A 22452-nucleotide genomic window follows, 5' to 3' on the forward strand; every position below is an offset into this window, starting at 1 on the left:
AAATCAAGAAACGGACCTCGGGCGATTCCCTTAACGCAACGGCCCCAGTGGAGCCACTGTCTTTAATCACAACAGATTCTTTTCCTCAGCGTCTGGTCGATGGTTGATTCTGATAGACGCAATGGAGCCAAGGAGTTAAGAGCCTGATCTTCATCACACAATGTCAGACACACTTCATCCAATTCCCCCCCTAGGTGGATCATTAAAGTATCTATCTATCTATCTATCTATCTATCTATATCTATCTATCTATCTATCTATCTGCATTACTGGGGTATCTATCTATCTAATATAATGTGTGTGTGTGCGTGTGTGTGTGCGTGCGTGCGTGTGTGTGTGTGTGTGTGTGTGTGTGTGTGTGTGTGTGTGCGCGCGTGCGTACGTGTGTGTGCGTGGCCCCTGGCCTCTGTGGCCCAAAGTTGCCCCACTAATGAGTTTGTTGGTAGTCTCTACTCCACCCAGAGAGAGGTCAAAGATATGCGCAGACCTGGTGGAAACACACACACAGGCACACACATATCGCTCGTCAGTATCGCTTCCACATAGTTTTGCTTCTGTGTGATCCATCCTTAAAGAGAACACACACACACACACACACACCCGTCCTGTGTGGTTCACCTCCGGTCAGATGGTTTTCGTGAAGCTGCACACTAAACAGCTCTGCGGTCTGAGGCTAGGACAGCACTGTCTGCCATGCTAATTCTGAATTAAGCAGCCCTGTGTGTGTGTGCGCACTTGCCTGTTGGTGTGTTTGTGCGTGTGTGTGAATGTGTGTACATGTTTGGCTAATGTATAGCTAAACAAGAAAATGTTGACTTGTGAGGCCATTTGGAAGGTCCTCCCAGCCTTTAACTCTAATTTTAGGGTCAAAGATTAGGTCTTGGGCTTGGGTTACAATTATGGTTAGGGTTTGGGGTTAAAGGAGTAGTAAAGGGAAAATGCATGTTTAGCCCTGTTTTAAGGTTACTTATGATCATATACAATGGTTCAGATCAAAACGTTGACAAAACTAGCACTTTTGAGAAAGTCTGATAATTGCTCTACCACCGTTTTGGTCATACAATGGATGTGGGTGGGCACCTTGAAAAATCATTCAATAAATATGTTAAACTCTCAAAAACTTCCCAAAACAGGGCTAAACATGCATTTTCCCTTTACTACTCCTTTAAGGTTAGGTGTTAGGGTTAGGGTGAGTGGTAAATGGTTATGGGTTAGGGTTTAGGGCTAGGGTTAAGTCTAGCGGTGCCCACAAGTAAAGTATTAAATGTGTGTTTGGCCGCGTGTGTTTGTGTGTGTGCATGCATTTGTCGGTGTGTGCCTGTGTGTGTGTGCGCAGGTTGACTGATTAGAAAAAATGTGTCCAGAAAAGTTGTCCAGAACCCTGCATATTTGAGGTAGCCTGGGCGATTAATAGTAACCTGACACACCAGATGGCTTGTTCGGTGCCACCATCGCGAAAGGCTTCAGTTCATTTCAACTTTATTGCAGACTCAGGGTCCAAATAAATAAAGACACAACATACAGTACAGTCAAAATAAGTAAAAACACAACATACAGTAGAGTACAATGAATAACATACAAAAAAAAAAAAATCCTCATCCTGGTTTAAAATAATGTCTTACAGAAATCACCAGTACCAGTGCCTCCAAAGCAGGGATTGGTAGCATGTAGGATTAAACCTTCAGTTTGATAAAACCAAGATGATTACATTTTCAGGGTCATTGAGCAGGCAAATACATTTATACATGAGATTTCTTAAAATGACTTCATTCATGTTCACATTTCACTTTCCTGCACCATCTAGGTCTCTTGAATAATATCGTCATGGCGTCGTTACACGTCACTTGAAGTCGCTTGCTTTTTTGTAGTTGAGTGTGCAGAATATACTGGTGTTCCATATGCTCTGAACAGAGACACCTTCACTCAATCTGTACACATACTGAACTTGCGTGGACCACAATACTGAACATGCTGAACGATGCTGAACGATACTGAACTTCGTAGGAAACCATTGGGAAAAGGGCAGGTACTTTCAAACAAATACTTGTCAGGCGATTGGATGAACCATCTGTCTATCACGGGCTAACTTCAACCAGTCGTCACACCTAAACCACGCCCATAGACAAGTAGTTGTTTTTTTCTAGTTTTTTGTCCCTTAAAAACAAATTTCATTGGTCGGGTGTCATTGTTGGAGCTCCCTGCCATGACCCTTAACCCTCACGTTAAGCAATCGTTTCGTGTTGCCTAAACCATCCCTACAAGAGTGACACAATAACCAATGAAATTAGTTTGGAGCGTCGCCATCCTAGGAAAAAAAAGCAGCTGGTAGCTGCCAGTAGTTCCTTGTAGGACACTGATTGGCCCGTTACTTTTTGATCTGAGCGCAAACGGAGTTCTGTTGAGCCTGGCCAGACTGATCCATGCAGAGAAACAGAATGTGAGCTGGCGAGCTCCGGATGGGGACATGAGGCTAGGCTGACAGGACGTCTGAAAACACAGAAACACACTTCATTCCCTGTCCCTCGGGGCCACTCGCACGGTCACTTCCTCTGTTTATCTGCCAATCACTCAGGGGAGACACATGATTGACAGCTCTCCTCTCCAGTCAGACTGAACGGCTGCCTGTGAGGGGGCTGGTGATGATGATGGTGTCACCATGTCAGTCAGGATTCTAGAGAAGAGCTGACAGCTACCTGAGAGATCACTCACACAAACACACACACTCTCTCTCTCACTCACTCCCACTCTCTCTCTCTCTCACACACACACACACACAAACACACACACACACATTCTCTCTCTCACTCACTCACTCACTCACTCACTCCCTCTCTCACACACACACACACACACCTAACACCCCCCCCACACACACACACACACACTTAACACCCCCCCCCCCCCCCCCCCCCACACACACACACACACACACATACATACTGTAAACACTTTCACAAGCGCACACACACACACACATACACACACACATAGATAACAGATGCTATTAACTCGGCTGCTATCACTCTATTTAATGTGTACGATCAAGGCCTTGTGGCCCGACCCTGACCCCCTGACCTTCAGACCCACATGGTCTGTCACTGCTGAACAGGATAGTATGTTATGCACACACACACACACACACACACACACACACACACACTGATTAATTATATTCCACATAGGGTTCATCTGATTCATGACATGTCGTACACACATATAAATGTTTTATGGTTCATGTACAATACTGTGTTATGTCCTTGACCAGCTCACAGAGCACAGCCTCTCTCAGTCAAGATGAGTTATAGTATTTTGCGTGTGTGTGTGTGTGTGTGTGGCCCTTTGGTTACCAGAGGAGGCACTCAGCTTGAACGTGTCACGGAAGGGGGGGTCTAGTGGGGGGGCTCGCTCGTCAAGCACCACTTCCACCCTCGCTTTGCTCTCGGGTCCTCTGACTCACTGACACACGTGGGCCACCTCCTTTAAACAAGGCTATAGCCAGCTGCGCCGCTGAAAAGCTCGCAGTCCGCGGGCGCGAGCGGGGGTGGCATTCACACCGAGGAGGGAGCCTGACCCCATTCCGCTGGGTTACACAGCAACAGTACACAGTAGACTCACACAGCTGACCCCAGCACAGACCCAGAGACTCAGTGTGCTCTTCCCTGTCTAAATAAACTCTATCTATCTATCCATCTATCCATCTATCTATCTATCTATCTATCTATCTATCTATCTATCTATCTATCTATCTATCTACAGTATATATCTGCCACCATATAGGTCAGGGAGTCTGTACGGTGAACATGATAACCATGGTAAACCCAAAGCCCTCAGCCAGACCAGGCCATAGAAGGTTGTATAAGACCCCATCCCCTCTTTCTCCCTATCTCTCTCTCCCCCTCCTCTCTCTCTCTCTCTCTCCCTCTTCTCTCTCTCTCCCCCTCCTTTCTCTCTCTCTCTCTCCCCCTCTTCTCTCTCTCTCCCCCTCCTTTCTCTCTCTCTCTCGCTGTGGGTGTGATCAGTGTTGACGTCTCATCTCTCCTCTCCTTTGGCTGGTAATGACAAATGAATATGTATGAGACGGCGTGACAGTCATTGTGACAAACAGGCCCTCCTCGGCCGGAGCTCTCACTCCGTCTCTCTCCCACACTCACCCCTCGTTGACCCCTGCTCATCTCTCTCGTCCCCACACAAATACCTCTCTCTCTCTCTTACCCCTCACCCCCCCCACTCTCATCACTCACACAGAGTACAGAGGACAGCTACGGTGCTAGGACAGCACCCACACACACACACATACACACACACACACACTCAGGAGCTGGAGAGGAGCCGTGCGTGGTTTAGGTGTGACGACAGCGAAACGCAGCTGTTCGTTCTAAAACAACAATGGCGGAGGTTAGCGTAGATGCTGTTATAGCATCCGTTATATCTGACCTGTTGAGTATTTCTTCATTAAAAGAAAAGAAAAGAATGGCACTGAAGGCTTTTCTCTGCAGAAAAGAGGTTTTTGCTCTTCTCCTGACTGCTTTCAGGAAGAGTTTGATTTCCCAATGATAGACGGCTATAGACAGATGGTTCATCCAGTTGCATGCCTAGTAGTTTTGAAAAGGCCCTTTTCCAAACAGTTTCCAACAGAGCCTTCCCAGATGGTTATGTGGAACAAACCATCTGGCACGTCAGGTTAGGAGACCACCATTGTCTAAACACACACACACACACACACACACACACACACAGAGCAGCTCTGCACTGATTTCTAGAATCAAGGCGAGCGGCTACAGTTGTGTGTGTATGTGTGTGTGTCTGTCTGAATGTGTGTTTGTTTGTGTGCGTGTGTGTATTCTGAGGAATGTTGAGACATAAATGTTTTGCGCAGAACAGCTGTGAGTATACAACTGTTTATCATCACATTCTCAATTCTGCAGCTGTTAAGGTTTGATCTCTCTCCCTCTGTCTCTCTCTCTCTATCAGATCACGTATCAGTGGGAGGTCTAGGGGACAGCTTCTATGAGTACCTGCTCAAAGCCTGGCTCATGTCGGACAAGACTGACGAGGAGGGAAAGAAGCTCTACTACGATGCTCTGCAGGTACTGGACTGGACTGGACTGGACTGGACTGGACTGGACTAGACGAGACGAGACGAGACGAGACGAGACGAGACGAGACGAGACGAGACGGGACGGGACGGGACGGGACGAGACGGGACGGGACGGGACGGGACTTAGTCTCGCCATACCAGGCAATCTGAGATCTCTGCCTTCAGAACGTCTGGAGATCTCCACGTTGAAATAGCCACTAGAACGGCCAGTAACAAGACCACGCCTACTGCTTCGGATTGGTTCAAACCTGAATAGACCTGTGCCCCAAAGACTTGAAAGAAATGGTTCTGCAATGCAGTTTTTTTATTTTATTTATTCATTTATTTATTTATTTAAAAGGGACAGCGTACAGTTTAAACATATACATTACGCATAGACTACTATGACAACATTTCAATCTCAAATGGTTTCCAGCTGCTTTAAGCAACAAAATCTGAGTGAAAGTCCCCAGTGTGTAGTTGAGCGAAGCGTTTAGAGACCGACTCGTGAGTCTCGGCTGGACTGGGCTGGGTTGTGGACGGGGCCCTCTTCATGTGCATACTGGGTATTTGTCTGTTTCCATGTATATGAAATATGTCGATCTGTCTGTCTCCCTGTGTGTGTGTGTGTGTGTGTGTGCGTGTGTGTGTGTGTGTGTGTGTGTGCGCGTGTGTGTGTGTGCGCGTGTGCGCGCGTGTGTGTGTGTGTGCGTGCGTGTGTGTCCGTCTCCCCAGGCCATAGAGACCAATCTGATGCGTAAGTCCAGCGGAGGGCTGACCTACATCGCCGAGTGGAAGGGCGGACTGCTGGAGCACAAGATGGGTCACCTGACCTGCTTCGCCGGCGGCATGATCGCCCTGGGGGCGGACGGCGCCGCGGAGGACCAGACCGGCCACCAGATGGAGCTGGCCGCCGAGATTGCGCGCACCTGCCACGAGAGCTACGTCCGCACCGGTGAGGCTCGGAGAGCAGCGGCGCCCCGGCGCGCCCCCCCCTGACCTCAGACGAACGCCATAGTGATCTCAACCCCTTCCTCCTCTCCCCTCCTCCTCCTCTCCTCCTCTCTCCAGCGTTGAAGCTGGGCCCCGAGGCCTTCCGGTTCGACGGCGGCGTCGAGGCGATCGCCACGCGTCAGAACGAGAAGTACTTCATCCTGCGTCCGGAGGTCATCGAGACCTACATGTACATGTGGAGGTTCACGCACGACCCCAAGTACAGGGACTGGGGCTGGGAGGCCGTGCAGGTGAGGGCCGACCTATGACCTGCGACTTACAGTATGAACTATGACCTTGCAGCAGCGACCGCATACAGTAGCTAGCCCAAGCAGCTAGTCGCCCCAGGCAGAGGGAGTGAGGCATGCTGGGAGGCTTTTCAGAGGACTGGATGGAGGTGTGCTAGTGTGTCCCCTGCGGTCGATAGACGCGGTCAGGGCTCTTCTCTGTCCTGGCCCCGCAGTGGTGGAATGAACTGCCCACTGACGTCAGGACAGCAGAGTCGCTGGCCATCTTTTGCCGCAGGCTCACCTCTTCAAAAAGTACTGCCATGATCCTCCCTCCTAAGCAACTATTGTATTTTTAGTTTGCTATTCTTGCGCTTTGCCTTCAGCACTAGATTGTGCTCTTAGTCACTTGTTTAGAAAGGAGATGCACTTGTGAGTTCTGGCGAGTAGTAGTACATTGGCTTTTCCTATGTTAAATGCAATTATTGTAAGTCGCATTGGATAAAAGCGTCAGCTAATTGACTGTAATCAATGTAGTGTGTGCGCTAGTGTGTGTCTGTGCATGCGTGTGTGTGTGCGGGTCTGTCTGTCTATTCTGAACAGGGGTTGTGTGTCACAGCCTCCATCCCCCCAGGCTTACAAAGATGTGCTGACTCAGCTCACAGCACTTCCACAGGAAACAGTCACGCTCTACCAACCCCTCTCCCTCCCCCCCCCCAGGCTCTGGAGCAGCACTGCAGGGTGGAGGGGGGGTACAGCGGGGTGAGGGACGTCTACGCCACCAGCCCCAGCCACGACGATGTCCAGCAGAGCTTCTACCTGGCCGAGACGCTCAAGTAAGACATACAAACTCTCTCACGCTCTCTCTCTCTCTCTATCTCTCTATCTCTCTCTATCTCTATCACTCTCTCTCTCTCTATCTCTCTAACACACTCTCTTTCTATCTCTCTCTCTCTCTCTCTCTCTCACACACACACACACACTCAAACACACACACACACACACTGAGCTAGATAAGAGAGGAGTTGGAGACAGACAGAGTTGATTGCTTTAACTGAAGCCCTTTAATCTCTTTCCGAAAGCCAGTCTGGTTGCCGTGGAGATAACAGGGCCAAGGCTATAGACCCCGATCCCTCAGGAGACAGCCCATAATAACCTGCCCTGGGCTCCCAGGGAGATAGAGACGTAGAGACTCCCAGGTCAGGCCAGGACAGAGACACTAGCTAGCTTTCAGCTCTCAGAGATCACCACCCCCCTCCATATCCTCCTCTCCCCCACCTCCTCCTCCTCCTCATCTCCTCCTCCTCTTCTTCCCTCCTCCTCCTCCTCATCTCCTCCTGTTTTCCTCCTCCACTCCCCTCCTCTACTCCCCTCCTCCTCTCCTCCTCCACTCCCCTCCTCCTCTCCCCTCCTCCACTCCCCTCCTCCTCTCCTCCTCCACTTCTTCTCCTCTCTTCTCCTCCTTTCCTTCTCTCCCCTCCTCCTCCTCCTGCTCCTCTCCCTTTCATCTATGGAAACAGGTCTGACATCCAGCAGTTCCTCCAAGGTTGCCGAGGCAACGCAGGGGTGCCGCCACTTTAAAAAAAAAAAAAAAATTCTGTTAACCTTAACGAGTTTCACTTCTGCACCTGATTAAGATGCACATACACAACCACACACACACCCACACATGCAGTACACACCAGTGTTTCCCCTAGGATGGAGTAGCTAAGCACACTCTGCCGGCGGAGTTCTATGTGTCCGCCGGCACCCGAAGGGCTCTTGAGGCCTGAGTACGCCTGGTACAGTACAGAGTACAGTAATGAGCAGGGGGGATGACTGTAGCTCACATATCAGAATGAACTTGCCTGACCACACTGTTGTATTATCAAACCGCGTTCATCTACTGTAACGTCAAATACTCACGTGAAGATGCAGGACTGTTTTCACCTCGGCGAATGATAACCGTGCACCCGTGATCATTAGTGGTTGCTTAATTTTAGGTAAGCGCTCTCGTTTGTGTGTGTTACTCACAGGTGCACACAACGCAGCTGCTAGACGCGTATGGGGGAACCAACGCATACACAACCACACACAGTCACAATTACACACACATACACAACCACACACATGCACACACACACACACACACACACAACCACACACACATACACAACCACACACATGCACACACACACACACACACAACCACACACACATGCACAGCCACACACATGCACAATCACACACACATACACCACCACACACACACAACCACATACACATACACAACCGCACACATACAACCTCACACACATAGACAACCACACATACACACAGACACAATCACACATACAGTCTATACACTACCCCCCCCCCCCACACACACACACACATACATACACACACAGCAGCTACGCACACCCCAACACTGTTTGCAGGGCGCTGAACTTGTGATCCAGTACTCGTCTAGTTAATTCAGGAAACATTGGCAGCCGGCGCCTGCAATGATGTCTTCAGCCCACGGAAACATACATAGCTTAGATTCTTTTGTCGTTTTTATTTATAATGTGATTTACTTTGTTGTCTTGGCTGCGGCTGGAGCTGGAACCAATCATCCTGACATAGGGGGGGGGGGGAGCTGGCACCAACCACCCTGATGTAGCGGGGGGGGGGGGGGGGGCTGGCACCAACCACCCTGATGTAGCGGGGGGGGGGGGGGAGCTGGCACCAACCACCCTGACGGAGGAGTTGGGGGGCAGGGGGCGGGGGGGGGTTGGCTGTTTGTCTGTTATTTATTGAACCCAGTCTGTATCCTTTCTCAGTCAGGCCCTCTCTCCACCTCTCTATCTCTCTCCATCCATCTCTCTCTCCATCTCTCTCTTTCACTCTCCATCTCTCTACCTCGCAGGTACCTCTACCTTCTCTTCTCTGAAGACGACCACTTGCCGTTCGACCATTGGGTGTTCAACACGGAGGCCCACCCCCTGCCTGTCATCAAGAAGGAGCACACCGATGTTCCCAACCAGCTGGAGTAGATCCCCCCCCACGCCCCCCCCCCTCAACCCAACCACACCCAAACCGCCAATCTGACCCTGAACCCCTAACCACAAATCCTCACCCTGACCCCAGAACCCTCAGCCTGACCCTTCAACTTTTATTGGGTGGAGCTTCTCCAGTGGGAGGGACTCCCTCCTGAGATGAGCATTGCCCCAGAGAGGCTGGTCCAGGGTCAGGTCCGTCGTAACGCTGAGAGGCCAGGACGAGCAGAGCGCCAGTCGATCCCGGGGCCTCGGCCGAGGGACTGTCTGCTCGTCTGCCTCTTCGCTGACTCCTGGTGGCCCCGGGGAGGAACTACGCCGACTCCCGTCTACCAGTCACCTCATCTGTAAAGACGCCAGTGTGCGTTCGGACGACCCCCACCCCCTCTCTCCGCCTCACTTCCCTCCCTCCCCCCTCTCTCTCTCCCTCCTCCTTTCTACCCCTCCTCCCCCACACTCCCCTCCCTCCCTCCTCCCTCCTCCTCCTCCTCTTCCTCTCGGCGTTGTGGAGGCCGCGCTCCCCTCCATGAGGGGGACCGGGACTGTCTCTCTCTCGACGCTGAGTAGGAAAACAACAGCAGTGACGACGACGACGACAACAACAACACCGCAACATCAACAAGCCATACCGATACTGAGAGCTTTAGCACACCCCCATTCCCTCACACACACACACACACACACTCATCCGTACACACATACACACACGCGTGTGTGTGACTGAAAACATGTACATGGCATAGACGCATTGTCATTTTCTCGTCGCGCTCTGTCCGCAAAGCAGTTTTCGACCGGCCACCTAGTTTGATTCTGGAGCTGTGTCCCCCCTGTAGCCTGATAGCTGAGGTCCTGTCCAGTCTTTAATAGTGCCTTTCTGTCTAAAATGGTCAGGATGATAAACAGCTCACCCAGACAAGGACAAGATTGATAGCGTTTAATGACTTAGAAGGGCCAGGAGATATGGCTGACTGAATACTGTCTACCTGGTGTTGTCTGGTCTCCTGTACCATACCGCCCCCTACGGGAGACAGGTCAGAACTACGCCCCACACCTGGTTCTCTTAGGGCGGCACGCTGTATAGATGTAGAGAAAACCACGACCAATGTGTAGCACCGTCGGCTAGAACTGCTTCCTTTTGGAATTAGGGATGTGTGTGTGAAATTGGGAATGCGTGCGTACATGTGTGTGTGTGCGTGCGTGCGTGTGTGTGTGTGTCTGTGTGTGTTTGCGTGCGTGTGTGCGCAGAACATAGAGATAACCTTCTCTTTCAACATGCCATCAGTGAATCAAACTGGGGTCTCTTTCTCAGAGCTTGCTCCAGCCGGACGACCAATATCACCATGTTCACTTGTTACTGACAAAACATGTTCATATGTTTGTGTTTATGCTCGTTTGTTTTGTTGTTTTTGTTTATTAGAGGTGTTAAGAGGCGTTGATTTGTGTGACATTTAATAATAATTGATTTGCTGATTTGTTAATTTATTCGGTAGTATAAATAGGAAGGTTTGGGAACAGGGCTCTAGGGGGCGCTGTTTAGCTTAGTTGGAGCTGTCAGGGAGAGAGGAGACAAGGCCAGGCCTGTATCTGGGACTCAATCATACATAGGAGAGATGCATCATATGAATGTACCATCCAATGTGAAGTGAAGATTATGTTTATGCCTTTTGTTGCTCTTGATTATTTGTTTCTTTGGTTTGTTTGTTTGTTGTTCCTTTCTGTTTGAAAGCACAAACTATTAAGCAATGAGTGGAGAAGAAGCACAGAGGGAAGAGAGATAGACAGACAGATACGATAGACAGATCTGAAGTGTTGAAATGCAGTGATGAGATGACAGGACTGGTTTCTGTTCACTACACTGGAGGAAACACACACCTATACACACACACTCACACACACAAATATAGACTCATGAGCAAATAAAGTATGATACTAAACTCCTGTAGGGTCCATCTTTCACAGGCAGGGGGAGCTCTTCTCCTAGCTCCCCTGTACTGTAATGATGGTGGGGATAGGAGTCAGTCCACTATAGGAATCCCTCTTCTCTTTTGTTCCTTCTCCATTCACCACTCTCCTCCTCTCTTTTCTCCTCATCTCCTCTCACCTCTCCTTATCTCCTCTGCTCTCTACTTCACTCTTCTCTCGTCTCCTCTGCTCTCTACTCCACTCTCCTCTCGTCTCTCCTCTCTCCACATTTCTTCATCCCTCGCCTCTTCTTTTCACCTCTTGTAGACAAGTCGGTGAGGTGGCCATTTTGGCTCCAGTGAAGAGCTTCTTCTCTCTTACTTGGCTAACTAACCCCTGTTTACCTGACTGGGCTGCATGGAGAAGGATGTGCTTCTATGAGGGAAACCATATCCCCGCTTCAGTTAGGCAGCCATTTTGGCTCGAAGGAATAACATCACTATTACACTGTGACACTGTAGATATGGCATCGCTGCATTCACCAACTCTACACACGCAAGCCCATGAGCCCGAATGGTGTCCAGCTCGGATTCGCCATTCACAGCTTCTTGACCAGAAGTTTTAGGGAGAAACGCTTTTGTATGTAGTGACTCTGAGAAACCTTAAATGTCGCTGTAAAACTGAAACACCAACCGGTCAGTCCTTCTGTTCTTCCCTTCGGACATCTTAGTTTCAAAATGCCGAACTTAGTCAAGATGTGATCATTTTCCAAAAATTTAACTTTTGTGGGTTTTTTGAATATTGTGTTGACGATCTCTCATTACAATGCCTTTTTATTAGTGGATATCTTGTTGATTAATTGATTAATGTATTTGTGAAACAATCTCAGAAATGTAACTGTACAAATATTGCTGATAATCATTCCATTGCACATAGTTTTATTTTTGTTTATTGCAATGTTAATTTTGTGGGGAATTGTTCTGTTTGTTTGTTTTGTGTTCAGTTGTTTTCTTGTTATTAAAATGTAAATATGCCATTATGGCAAAAATCTGGCCATTCTACATTTATAGAAAATCTTATGAGCTTATGGATTAAATGATATTAATGAGCAGCAAAAATTTTAATAAACTATATTTGTTACACTTCTATTGTGAATAAAACAATCTTTTAATATGTAGTTGCTCTGGTGTTTAAATTCTGCAATGATGTCCTTTCCTCAATTTGAGTAGTATACTATACAGTACTGTCCATATGTTACATCCACAGCAGACATTAGTGTTACGCTAGTAGAAATGTTGCGATGCCTTTATTAGTGCTAACCGTAATGCTGCACAGGGTTCTGTACACTGAGCGATCCTAGCTCAGCACTCCTATGTCCACACTTGTCCACCCTCCGTCTCTGTACCTTCTCCAACGTATTCCTCTTTGCTCCCCCTTCCCTCTCCACATCCCACCTCTCCCCTAATGAGGTCCTCATCATTACTACATCTAGCTGCCCCACCACCTGCTCCCTGGATCTCATCTTCTCTCTTCAGTCTCTTGCCCCTGAACTCCTTCCCTTCCTAACTCATTAACACATATCTTGTGTCAGGATGCTTTCCCTCTGCTTTCAAGACTGTCAGACTCACCCCCCTCCGGAAGAAACCATCTCTCGACCCCTCTGATGTCAAAAACTACAGACCGGTTTCCATTCTATCCTTTCTATCAAAAACACCTGAAAGGGCTGTCTTTAACCAACTGTCTTCGTATATCCACCAGAACAACCTCCTGGACCCCCACCAGTCCGGGTTCAAGGTGGGTCACTCGGCAGTGACAGACGCCGAGAGGGAGACTCTATCTCCTCTGTCCTGATACTCCTGGACCTGTCAGCAGCGTTTGACACGGTAGACCACCAGATCCTTCTCTCCACCCTCGAGAAGAAAGGCGTGTCAGACTGCACTCTCCCTGTTTGCATCCTACCTGACGGGTCGCTCCTACCAGGTGACAGTCAGTCAGTCCGTGTCGGTACCACACAGGCTGACTATGGGGGTTCCACAAGGTTCAGTTCTCTTCTCTCCTCTTCTTTTTCCCCCCTACACAACATCTCTGAGTTCTGTCATTCGTTAGCATGGCTTCTACCATTGTTATGCCGATGACTCCCAGCTGACGTCAAGACGGCAGTCACTGCCCGTGTTTCGCCGCAAGGTAAAAACTCACCTCTTCAGGAAGTACTACCTCGACCCTTCCTCCAAGGATGCATTGTATTTGTACTTGGCTGTTCTTGCACTTTTACTTCGCAGTTGGTTAGGCTCATAGATGCTTGTCTAGAAAGATGCACTTTTGAGTTCTGTGAGTAATAGTAGCCTACACTACCTACCTTGAATGCACTTATTGTAAGTCGCTTTGGATAAATGCGTCTGCTAAATGACTTATGTAATATATACAGTAACAACACTTATAAACCCTGGTGTAACGGGAACCGCCTGTCTGTGTGCCTGCGCGCAAACATCCTGTATTTCTTTAAGACTAAGCTCCATCTAGTGGTGGTTATACAGTATTACACTGGGAAATAAGAAACTCCATTACCTCACTGTTGACCCTTTCATGGACAGTGCCTTATCTATATAGGAAAAACAGGCTACCATACATCCGGCAAGGATACATCTGGTGTTCTTCAAAATCTTAATTCAACATTCAAACCTGACAGTTTGGCTCAACTTGTATTACTGTTCGTCTCAGAGCTGATACTGTGCATGCTTCAAAACCTAGTGTGTTGTTAGCAACTAGGCCAGCAATATAAACACCGATCTCAAATGTTATGTTGAAGTGTGTGATGTCATCGGCTTTTAAAAAGACTAATCCTAAATCCAAACTGTTTGTAAAACTGAAGCAATGATAGACAATGAGAAAGAGGTCATGTTTGTATAAAAAATAGAATATTTTATTCAAAACTATAAAAGTGAAAACATATGACCTTTTGGTCACACTTCTCAATAAAATAGTACAAATATTCCGTCACAGGAACAGACAAGCTATCCATAAACTTTGAAGCAGAAAATAACAAAAACACATTTAAATTAACTTAAACAACTGTACAAAATTATACAATATTTACAGCATTGATAATTAAAAAAAGGAATGAAGCTACTTATCATCCAGTCTTAGTTATTGACAAAAATACTGATTCCTACTTCTGACTGAAATCAGTGAGTCAAAAAAACACGTCTTTTCTCAGTGCTGTGGCAAGCCCGGGGAGCATGCACACTGTGCTCTGTGTCTAGAGGGAGGGGCTCGGCCTCACACAAGGCCACATTCACCCACAACCCTGGTAGGTGGGGTCACTACTCTAACCTTCGACCACTCACACGGCAGGTGCAAGGCGTTGGACAACGGCCCTGTGTGGAGGACCCTGACCTCTCCACCAAACCACCTCAGCTCACAGCAGGAGGAGGAGGTGGGGGAATACGGCCATCTCGCTAAGACATGGCTTGTCGGCGTACAAATATTAGTGCAGGATTCTCTGTGGAGCTACTGGGCACCCTTGTCGCACCTCTCTCTCTCTCTCGCTCTCTCTCTCAGACACCCAAACATACACTCACATACATAGACATGGAATATACAGGCCATTCTGGTATGGTACAATGAGAAACACATGACAAATAGACAAAACCAAAGAAAGACAAAAAAACAAATATTGTGCTGTGTAAGATGAGATGGATATCTGTTTTGGGGATTCAAGTTAGGAGTCTTTGTTTGATTGGTTGGTTGGGTCGGGGGTTAAAAGTTCGCCAAAAGTTCTTAGTCAGACGTTTTCACGCCATGTCGCCCATCATCTTCTTGTAGTACATGGACTCGAAGACGTCGTTCTCCCCAGGACAGTTGTTGTGGCAGGCGCAGGACTTGATGAACATCATGTGCTTCTTCATCACCTGCCCGTCGGGACACTTGAACTCCATGGGCAGGGTGGTGGTCCTGTGGGGGGTGCAGCAGCGACCGTCGGTGCACACGCCGCAGAACTTGGGCCGGTAGGACTTGGTGGTGGTGCAGCCGGAGATCTCGAACTTCATGGGCTTGGAGACCCGAGGGGTGCGGATGCACTTCTTCCCTTTCTGGGAGAGGGAGAGAGGGGAAGGACACGTTAGTCATCATCATCATTATCGTCATCATCTGGAGTAGACGTGTGTAGGTGTAGGTAAGTGTGTGTGTAAGCTACAGTAGCGTGGAGTAAGTGTGATTCCTTTCGGTGAGTTGTTAGTGGTATTGGGGTTCGAGTGAAGCTAGTTTGTCCACGTGAGGATTCGTGCACAAGCGTTTCGCGAGCTCTCTTACCCGGATGCTCTGCTCCATGTGGGACTCGCACGGGCGCACCATGCAGAGGCGGCTCTGCTTCTCCAGGCGACACTCGCGGTTGTCGTTGGTGACTCGTGTGGAGATGCCGAGGCCGCAGGTCTTGGAGCAGGCGCTCCACTCGGTGGTCTGGACCAGGCAGTTCTCCCTCAGCATGGACGGGTCGGGCCCGTAGGTCTCCTCCTCGCGGTAAGCTGTGGGGCAGAAGGGGGTACAACGTGAGACTGGGGGCCGCATTGGAAGCAAGAAGATGCATTTCTAGGGTCGTAAGCGAGCTAGCTAAGATGGGAATTTGTCCCGGTTGCTGTTCCTTTGTTCAGTTTTCTTTAGTGTATTAGTATTTGAATGTAATCGAATCTTCACTGGATCTGTAACTCTTGAGGCCGGGCCCAGGTGAGACACTCACCTGCGAGGGCCGAGCCCACAAAGCTCTGCCTGTAGGGGGCGTCGCACACCCACTCCTCGCAGCATTTCCCTGGCACCTTGACGCGGCGGGGCATGGGGCAGTCAGGGCTGGGCAGGCGGATGTCCACGCTGCAGAGGGGCACGCAGCCCACAGCGCCATCTAGGCAGGTGCACTGGTACTTGCAACTGCTCTGGAAGGACTCGCCACTTTTGTAGACCATTCCGGCCAAAACACAGGTGGCGCCTTCTTTAGCTGGAGGAGACAGAGAGGGGAGGGGGAGAGAGGGTTAGTCAGGTCTTGACTCAAAACAATATCAGGGTAGGTTTGGTTTATCCAACATTGTACAAGCTTAAGACTATGGGGCTAACTCAACATTCCGGAACTTTAAAAGAAACTCAACGTTCTAGAAGGGGACCCGACATTCTAGAGTATAAACCGGCCAACATTCCAGAGGGTCTCAGGAGCTATGACTCACCGGTGCAGACTCCGATCCCACGGGACGTTCCGAAGTCACAGTAGAATCCTTTGTGCGGGTCGCACATGTCCGCCACAGTGCACAGCTCCCCTAGCTGCCTGGAGCACACTTTGCAGCAGCCGCATTGGTCGGGAACCAGGCTCACCCCTGGGGGGCACTGGGGGGTGGCAGGACAGTTACACTGGCCACTACAGTCCTGGGCAGCAGCCTGGAGGGGGGGGGGGGGGGGGGACAGAGAGATGCTCGGTCAGACCAACAGCACATGGACATACGGAGACATACAGCGTACACTCAGTATCTAGACTGGTTGATTGATTGAACACACACACAAAACACACATTATATCATATCTGTTGTTGCTAGTCAGCCTGAGCCTGAAGGTATCTGCTAAGCAGCTGTCTGGTACACAAGGTTCCCAGGTGACCCCCCCCAAGTTCTGCTGGAGGTGTGATGGTCTTACCAGGTAGGACAGGGCCAGGCAGAGGATGGGCATCAGCATCACGTTGCTCATTCCACAAGACATTTTTTGCTTCTCCTTCGTTTTCTTCCTTCAAAAGTATGAAAAGGTTCTTCAGGTCGTCTGAAAACGTCTTCCGTTAGTCTCTGGTATCTGGATCAGAATCTTGACACAGCTCTCGTCTGATCGAGTCGATCTCGTTGCTTTTGTCGTCTTTCTCGTCTTCGGCGTTTTCTCCCGGAGCGTTTCGTCTGCTTCTCGTCGTCTTTGGGGTCCAAGCTAGAGTTTAGCTTCAGTAGGTCGAGCTGAGCTGCTCCTGGTTGTTCTCTCTCTGGAGGGAGAAGGAGTGTTGTGTGTCTGAAGCTGGGAGCTCTGCCTGTCTTTATACAGCCAGCCCCGCAGTGACGTGCCAGTGGTTGAATGGAGGCAGTCCTGGACAAACATGGACATTCTTGGCATTCTTTCCTAGTTTCCTGCCCTCCTCTCTCTGTAGACCCCCCCACCCCATCACATCTCACATTCCTCTCGTCTGAGAGCAGGGCTCTGTCACACTGCTAAATAAAAGTGCAGTTTTGGCAAAGGATGGCCGTACATTTGTGTGTGTGTGTGTGTGCGTGCGTGCGTGGGGGAACAAATGGATGAGGTGTGTTTTTGGATAAAAGAACCGGCTGTAGTTTGGCTGTGTGACTTAAGCAGTTTAACAGATCTGTTCTCTGTGCCTATCCTCTAAGCTCAGGTGAGTGTGTTTAGTAGAGAACATACCGTTCTTAACCCAACTGGGGCCATTCGTTGGACCGCAGCCTCAGAGAAGATCAAAGATCGCTCGTTACATCGAGCACATGCTGTAAATAGGAGTGTCTGTCAGATCTATTAGAGATTAAAACCACATCACAATCTTTGCCCACAGTTGGATTCCTGGTTGGGTTCTGTTTATAGCCGGCATGCTTTCATACAGCTAATAAGGTTTAGTCTGTGGGGACGTGAAAGACCAGGTGTGTCGCATTCCTGGCCAGCTTCTTTTTACCCCATCCAGCTCCAGACACACAGCAGACCTGAGGACTGCAGGAAAGTGGCTAGACAGTTGGTTTGTATATTTTCAAAGCCCCAGACTCCCCTCCCCACCTCCCCTCTCCAACCCAATGAAAGGCTGCCCTGCTCTGCTCCTCCGCTAGCCGGCCAGCCAGCCAGCGAATCGGAAATGAAAATCTCCCAGAGAAAACTGGAGGAGCTGGAGGAATGTGGGCCTTCGCCAGCAGACAGACTGTTACTCCAGAGGAAGCCTTGCCTTATTTGGGAATCTTCTCTGCCTGTGGCAGCGAGTGGAGGGCCCTGATGTACAGTAGTCTAGTCTGGTCTGGTCTAGTCTGGATTGGTGTGGGCTGGACTGTAGTCTGGCTTTGGCTCTGAGACCCCCTCGAAAACGAGGTGATGCATCTCAAGGGGTTTATTCTCCAATTAACATTTTTAAAATTGAAAATAATATGTCTGGTCTGTAGTCTGGTTTTATCTGTGCTGTGCTGGGTTAGGCTGGGCTAGTATTGGGCTGTCTGGTCTAGTCTACTCTGGTGTGGGTAAGCCTGGGCTTGGATCTGCTGCTGTAGTCTGGTCTGGTCCAGTCTAGGTCGGTGGGGCCAGGCAGGGGTACAGTACAGTAGGGAGTCCTCAGGGGCAGACCTGCCTGTCTGAAAGGTCTGGGTCGGGCCAGACGGAATGGGAGGAGTCTAATGTTCCCTATCTGTCAACACTGACTCGTTGGTGGTGACCGCAGCCACCAGAACCTTAACCCCTCAGTGTCAAAGACCGGCGGCTTTATTGGAACTCTGGTAACGCGGCTGGATGCTCCGTATCCTGTCCGGTGTGTGTGTGTGTGTGTGGTTGCCTCTGGTATGGGTGAGCTCATTGGCTCACTGGCCAGGACTAATAAGCCACTATGTGTGGGGTAGAGCTAGGGTTGATTAACTAGTGTGTGTGTGTGTGTGTGTGTGTGTGTGTGTGCGCGCGCGTGCGTGCGTGCATGTGTGTGGTAAGACTTTTGTCTCATATTTCCATTTTGGCCCATAACTGAACGCTCTGTTTGACCCTTCCAGGCCCCCCTAGGTACTATACCTGCTGGGGCCTCCTCTCCAACACACATTCCTTCAGTCTCTCAGCCTGTCAACCTTTAATATCATGCTATCTGATCTCCTGTGGCCTTAGAATGGCTCTGAAACCTTAGCTCCAGTAGTCTTAAAGAAGCCAACATGCAGCTATGTGTGCGGAGGACTGGAGACTTGCGATCCATTGTGTTCATGGGCAGTAGGCTAGTTTGGTTCAACAGCAGGGTCACTGCCAGAGACGCCAGGAGCTGCCAGCCAGCAAACCGCTGCCGTGGGACCCAACACACAGGTGTCGATCACAAGGGCGTCCCACACTGACGTACGTGGACGTGCTAAAGAGACAGGATGGCCGACGGAGGGCTCGTCCGAGAATGACCTGGAGAGAGCAGGCCAGACAGACGATGAGTAATGGGCATGACAGGAGAGACACTGGGCAGCAGCCAACACACGGAGGACTGGAGACTTGCGATCGGATCCATTGTGTTCATGGGCAGTAGGCTAGTTTGGCTCAACAGCTGGCCAGACAGAGGAATGAGTAATGAGCTGGATTATGACAGGAGAGACACTGGACAGTGCAGCAGAGCTGTGTAAGGGGGCGCTACACTGGTCACCCTTTCCTATTGACTTTTCCCAACACACCGACGATGACAGGGGTCGGCTGGGCTGGGTATAAACAGCTTCCGGACGGGGCCGGCTGTAACGCCGAGGAGATAGACAGCGCAGCTCAGACGAGATCGCAGGTGGTGGGGGGATCTTGACGTCATGGAGAGGATTCCAGGATTCCTCACCTCGGTGTAAATCAACCGTGGGCTGAAATACCTCTGGAGCCCCCTGAAGGCTAGCCGGATCAGCCAAGCCGAGGAGGTGTGTGTGTGTGCGTGCGTCTTTGTCTGCGTAAGAGGCCTGCTTCAAATCCAGCCAGGGATATTGTTAGCGGGACAAGAATAACAGCCATACATCAGAGAGCGCTGTATGACCGGGTCCAGCCCAGGAGAGCGATAGTCTGTGCACTGTAATTCCATCCCCGGCAGCTCCGTCTGCGGCCGGAACGCTTCTGTTTGAACCCCTCCTATTCCGCCGGAGGAATTCCAGCTATGCTATGATTGGGTTTCTACGAAAACCGCAGATCTAATCTATGATGAAGACTAAATTAGACTTCTCATGGTATGAGTTACTATTTCGCTCTTGCGAGGACCCGGGAGGATACCGAACCCTGGGTTGAACCCTGGGGTCACGCCCCCCCCCCCGCCGCTCGCCAAGCCCAGGCAACTGCCATTAGGCCACAAGGCCTTCCAGGTGGTCTGCGAAAGTGAGGGTTTCGGAGAGGGCTGCCTGATAGCTGGCGGGTCTATAAAAAGCCCAGACGGGGGAACGTGTTTAGACTGGAAACGTCTCCACAGGGAAGCCTTACGCTGCTGAACGTCTTTCAACAAACAACAGACAATCATCTTTCTCTCTCTCTCTCTCGAACACACGCCTTCACGCCATCCGAGTGTGTCTCCGCGGCGATGAGAGCAGATGTGTGCGACGACCCCCGCCGTTAACGGCGTGACGGCAAAGTTCAACGTTCCAAATATAGACGCCGTCATACACCCCTCCCCTCCTTCCCGCAGCCCACGCTGTTAATGTTCCGCCGTTCTACCGGCTTTGTCTTCGGGGTTACTGGAACATTCCGCAGCGTTCCGCATATATGAGCCTGGAGCTTGGGGTCTCCATGAAGGAGCTGTTGGTGGTATCCTGGCTGGTGGATACATGCTGCCGGATGGCCGAGGGATCCGATTGGTGGGGAGAACCGTGGGACCGGATCTTGCGGTGGTTTGCAGAGGCGTGAACCCGAAGCTCTGGTCGTGTGCTGACTGAGATGGGTGGTCCTCTGGGCCTGTGATGTAAGCTCAGCATTGGAGGAAAAACTCACTGTGAGGTTGTTTTGTCCTCTCACACGAGGACCCAGTTCTGGTGTTGACCCGTCAGGACTAGACCCATACCAATCAGTCTGACTGGACTAGAACCAGTCTGACTGGACTAGAACCAGTCTGACTGGACTGGACCAGTCTGATCTGGCTGGACTACAACCCATTCCTGTCTGATCTCACTGGACTAGAAGAACTAGAAGAACAATATATTGGGAACAGAGCTCAATCCATATCAATCTATTAAGATTGGTGCTGTATACTGCAGGATACTTTTGTACCACACCATGTTTGGGACTAGAACCCAGGGCCCGGCAGTAACCGGTACGGTCGCTGTGTGTGATCAGGTGTAGAGGGCAGCACAGGAGGATGGAAAGTCCATTTCCTCCCAGTTATTCATCTACCTTTCCTTGTTTTTAAAAAGTCGAGGAAGCCACGAACCCAAACAGCAGTTCTACATATTTCTCAGGCCAACAGTTACAAGTGTCGTTGGGCAAAAGAGGAATGTCAATTTTTCCCCCTCTTGGCTTGGCAAGTATTCACATTCCTCAACTAATTGCTTTCCTGTAAAGCCTTTGAATAGCTACATTGGCATTCGACTAATGGACTGTGTTTGTCTTATTTAGTGCCAAGGTAAATGTTACCTAAAATCATAGAAAACCGCGCTGGCTTGCTTTACCGTCAGTTGACACTTTTTTCAAACAGGTGTTGCATAGCGTGATAGTTTGCCATCTTGTCCAATTTTACCTAACCTTCTCCCCAAGTTTCAAATAAACCCAGAATATTTTTCTTTCATTAGACTTTTAAAAGCCGGCTGTCCAGATTCATGTGGCTTCTCTGGTCCGGGGGCCTTTAGATCTCAGTGCTCACCGCTGGACGTTCAGGTGCAGATGTTTATTTGCAGAACGGTCAGCAACATGCCTTTCCCGAAGCTCAAATATTGACCGGTGTTTGAACAGCAGGATGATGTATAATTCATTACATATTTGTTGTAATATTTTGAACATTCCATTAAGTTTACGCACATAACTTAACAACTCTCAGGACAGGAAATCAACAAAAGTTAGCTTGCGGTTGTTATTGTGGAGGATAGCGCCTACAACTTAGTGAGGAAGCTGGTGCGGTCTGTATGGTTGGTGTGGCTCACAAACCCGCCTTTTATCAACTACACATAGAACTTAACACACAAGGACAGAAAGACAGCAGTAGCCTACAGTATAGATAGTGCTGACTGACTGACTGACTGACTGACTGACTGACTGACTGGCTGATTGGTGTAATGCCTGGCTAGCTGACTGATTGGCTAACTGGTTAGCTGACTTATTGGCTAACTGGTTAGCTGACTGATTGGCTAACTGGTTAGCTGACTGATTGGCTAACTGGTTAGCTGACTGATTGGCTAACTGGTTAGCTGACTGATTGGCTAACTGGTTAGCTGACTGGCTAACTGGTTAGCTGACTGGCTAACTGGTTAGCTGACAGATTGGCTAACTGGTTAGCTGACTGGCTAACTGGTTAGCTGACTGGTGACTGGCTATATTATAGACTTACCTGGCTTGATTG

At 49.6% G+C, this 22452-nt stretch overlaps 2 protein-coding genes across 2 annotated transcripts in view; one reads left to right on the forward strand and one right to left on the reverse strand.

Annotated features, from left to right (window-relative positions):
* man1a1 (mannosidase, alpha, class 1A, member 1) overlaps positions 1-12381 on the forward strand; it is a 151881-nt gene extending 139500 nt beyond the window's left edge. Inside the window, exons 8-12 of the mRNA XM_084453651.1 lie at positions 4972-5087; positions 5813-6032; positions 6149-6321; positions 7018-7133; positions 9188-12381. Coding sequence (XP_084309777.1) covers positions 4972-5087; positions 5813-6032; positions 6149-6321; positions 7018-7133; positions 9188-9314 — 752 coding nt within the window. The 3' untranslated portion in view covers positions 9315-12381. The remainder of the gene's footprint in view (positions 1-4971; positions 5088-5812; positions 6033-6148; positions 6322-7017; positions 7134-9187) is intronic.
* Positions 12382-14130: 1749 nt separating this feature from the next.
* ccn2a (cellular communication network factor 2a) lies at positions 14131-17160 on the reverse strand. The gene is made up of 5 exons (XM_084453466.1): positions 16887-17160; positions 16427-16634; positions 15952-16203; positions 15528-15739; positions 14131-15307 (listed from the first exon to the last, which is right to left on the reverse strand). The coding sequence occupies exons 1-5, from the start codon at positions 16947-16949 to the stop codon at positions 15011-15013; spliced, it is 1032 nt and encodes a 343-aa protein (XP_084309592.1). The 5' UTR covers positions 16950-17160; the 3' UTR covers positions 14131-15010.
* Positions 17161-22452: the final 5292 nt, after the last annotated feature.

This window comes from Borostomias antarcticus (genome assembly GCF_949987555.1).
Source record: "Borostomias antarcticus genome assembly, chromosome: 19".
Classification (NCBI taxonomy): Eukaryota; Metazoa; Chordata; class Actinopteri; order Stomiiformes; family Stomiidae; genus Borostomias; species Borostomias antarcticus.